This window comes from Gorilla gorilla, chromosome 9 (assembly GCF_029281585.2).
Source record: "Gorilla gorilla gorilla isolate KB3781 chromosome 9, NHGRI_mGorGor1-v2.1_pri, whole genome shotgun sequence".
NCBI lineage: Eukaryota > Metazoa > Chordata > Mammalia > Primates > Hominidae > Gorilla > Gorilla gorilla.
This window is the reverse complement of record NC_073233.2, coordinates 64291462-64294424: the sequence shown is the minus strand read 5'-3', so window position 1 is coordinate 64294424 and position 2963 is coordinate 64291462. Positions and strand designations below refer to the sequence as shown.

General features: G+C 40.9%; 1 protein-coding gene across 1 annotated transcript; it reads left to right on the top strand.

The window, feature by feature from the left end:
• Nucleotides 1-2009: 2009 nt before the first annotated feature.
• LOC101151489 (olfactory receptor 5AP2) lies at nucleotides 2010-2963 on the top strand. The gene has a single exon (XM_004051138.4). It carries the CDS (start codon nucleotides 2010-2012, stop codon nucleotides 2961-2963), a length of 954 nt encoding a protein of 317 aa, XP_004051186.2.

The window sequence follows — 2963 nt, the reverse complement described above, 5'->3', positions numbered from 1 at the left end:
TTTTGAGACAGAGTCTTGCTCTGTCACCCAGGCTGGAATGCAGTGGCGCAATCTCGGCTCACTGCAAGCTCCGCCTCCTGGATTCACGCCATTCTCCTGCCTCAGCCTCCTGAGTAGCTGGGACTACAGGCGCCTGCCACCACGCCCGGCTAATTGAGTAGCTGGGACTACAGGCGCCTGCCACCACGCCCGGCTAATTTTTTGTATTTTTAGTAGAGACAGGGTTTCGCCGTGTTAGCCAGGATGGTCTCGATTTCCTGACCTCGTGATCCGCCCGCCTCGGCCTCCCAAAGTGCTGGGATTACAGGCGTGAGCCACCGTGTCCGGCCGACCCCATGTTTTAATTTAAACAGTATCAAATAACTTTTTTCTGTGAGTAGAAAAGGATATAACTCTGTCTTACCTTCTGAGCTATATTTTGACAGTTAGCCTAGTAAGTTTAAACTTTTGTTTAATAATCTGAGATCATGGAAGGGGTGGAGGATTTGCGTTAAATTGGAGAAGAATTCCGCTGGTGGTGTTTACATTTTGATTTGGAAGATCTAGTCTGGGCGTCTATTCTGAATTTTCTTTTTTATTTCTTTTACTTTTCTTATCCTATGTTTGTCTTCATTACACCTTGCAAAGGGTGACTCTTATTTCCATTTTGATTACTTGGTATTAAATTATTCCCTTGATTCAGTATGGTGGCTGAAAAATTGCATGTGCTACTTCTGATGTTTTCTGGTTCTCTTGAGAACTTGTGAATGTGAGTATTACAGATTTTCACTGGCTTGGCTACTTCTGCCATTTTTATCAGGGATGCCTACTCATTCTTACAATCTGATTCTCTAAATATTGGAGTGAATTATGGAAAATTACTATTTAACTGACCCTATTCTGTTCTCTGTAGATGTTTATTATGGAAAATCAGAGTGGGGTTCGAACTGTACTGGCTGTGTGGGAATATTCTCTATCTTCTTCTTTGGCCAGACATTTTTAAGTTCTTCCTCTACCCCAAGAGATTCTGCTGTTTTTCTTTCTTTTCTTTCTTTTCTCTTTCTTTCGTTCCTTCTCTCTCTCTCTTTCTTTCTTTCTTTCTTTCTTTCTTTCTTTCTTTCCTTTCTTTCTTTCCTTTCTTTTTTCCTTCCTTCCTTCCTTCCTTCCTTCTCTCTCTCCTTCCTTCTCTCTCTCTCTTTCTTTCTTTCTTTCTTTCTTTCTTTCTTTCTTTCTTTCTTTCTTTCTTTCTTTCTTTCTTTCTCTCTCTTTTTTTTTTGACACCGTCTCACTCTACTGCACAGGCTGGAGTGGTGCAGTGGCGCAAACCCAGCTCAGTGCAGCCTCAAACTCCTGGGGTCAAGCAATCCTCCCACCTCAGCCTCCTGAGTAGCTGAGACCACAGGGATGAGCCACCACACATAGCTATTTTTTTTTTTTTAATATTGCAGAGAGGAGATTTTGCCACATTGCCCAGGCTGGTCTTGAACCCTTGAGCTCAAGTGATCTGCCTTGCCTTGGCCTCTCAAAGTACTGGGATTACAGTTGTAAGCCACCAAGCCCGGCCCAACTATTTTTCTTGTCTGGCACTATAGATTAATTTTATTAACTTTCAATATTTTTATTCATTCTATTAGTACTGAGGAGGAATTGTAAGTGGCCTGAATTCATTCTATCATCCTTCTCCAGAAGTTATGTCTGGAGGGTATGTCAGTATATAAATTAATTTATTTATCACAAGTAATTATGACAGTCACATCTTAAGAACAAGTTATTTTAATTATTCAATAAAGAGTTAACTGTAGGAATGACCATAGTTAATACATACTAAATCACTTGCTTCAGTCATTAGTAGACAGCACATCTAGTACTACAAGTCTTTTGATTTGGCATCAAATCCAACGTATCTTTTATTATGCTTTTCACTTTTTGCTCTTCTGTTAGAATCTGTTTCACTAAAAATATATTATAGCTCCATCATGTAGTCATCTGACTAAATTCCACTTTGCATCTTCTTTCTTATTGCAGCTCAAATGATGAGACTTATGAAAGAGGTTCGAGGCAGAAATCAAACAGAAGTAACAGAATTTCTCCTCTTAGGACTTTCCGACAATCCAGATCTACAAGGAGTCCTCTTTGCATTGTTTCTGTTAATCTATATGGCAACCATGGTGGGCAATTTGGGGATGATTGTATTGATTAAGATTGATCTCTGTCTTCACACCCCCATGTATTTCTTTCTCAGTAGCCTCTCTTTTGTAGATGCCTCTTACTCTTCTTCTGTCACTCCCAAGATGCTGGTGAACCTCATGGCTGAGAATAAGGCCATTTCTTTTCATGGATGTGCTGCCCAGTTCTACTTCTTTGGCTCCTTCCTGGGGACTGAGTGCTTCCTGTTGGCCATGATGGCATATGACCGCTATGCAGCCATTTGGAACTCCCTGCTCTACCCAGTTCTCATGTCTGGGAGAATTTGCTTTTTGCTAATAGCTACCTCCTTCTTAGCAGGTTGTGGAAATGCAGCCATACATACAGGGATGACTTTTAGATTGTCCTTTTGTGGTTCTAATAGGATCAACCATTTCTACTGTGACACCCCGCCACTGCTCAAACTCTCTTGCTCTGATACCCACGTCAATGGCATTGTGATCATGGCGTTCTCAAGTTTTATTGTCATCAGCTGTGTTATGATTGTCCTCATTTCCTACCTGTGTATCTTCATTGCCGTCTTGAAGATGCCTTTGTTAGAGGGTAGGCACAAAGCCTTCTCCACCTGTGCCTCTCACCTCATGGCTGTCACCATATTCTTTGGAACAATCCTCTTCATGTACTTGTGCCCTACATCTAGCTACTCAATGGAGCAAGACAAGGTTGTCTCTGTCTTTTATACATTAATAATCCCTATGCTAAATCCCCTCATCTATAGTTTAAAAAATAATGATGTAAAAAAGGCCCTAAAGAAGATCTTACGGAAACACATCTTGTAG

Bases quoted from the DNA above. Each gene is read 5' to 3' on its own strand.
- LOC101151489 (XM_004051138.4), top strand. From the start codon at position 2,010: ATGATGAGACTTATGAAAGAGGTTCGAGGCAGAAATCAAACAGAAGTA.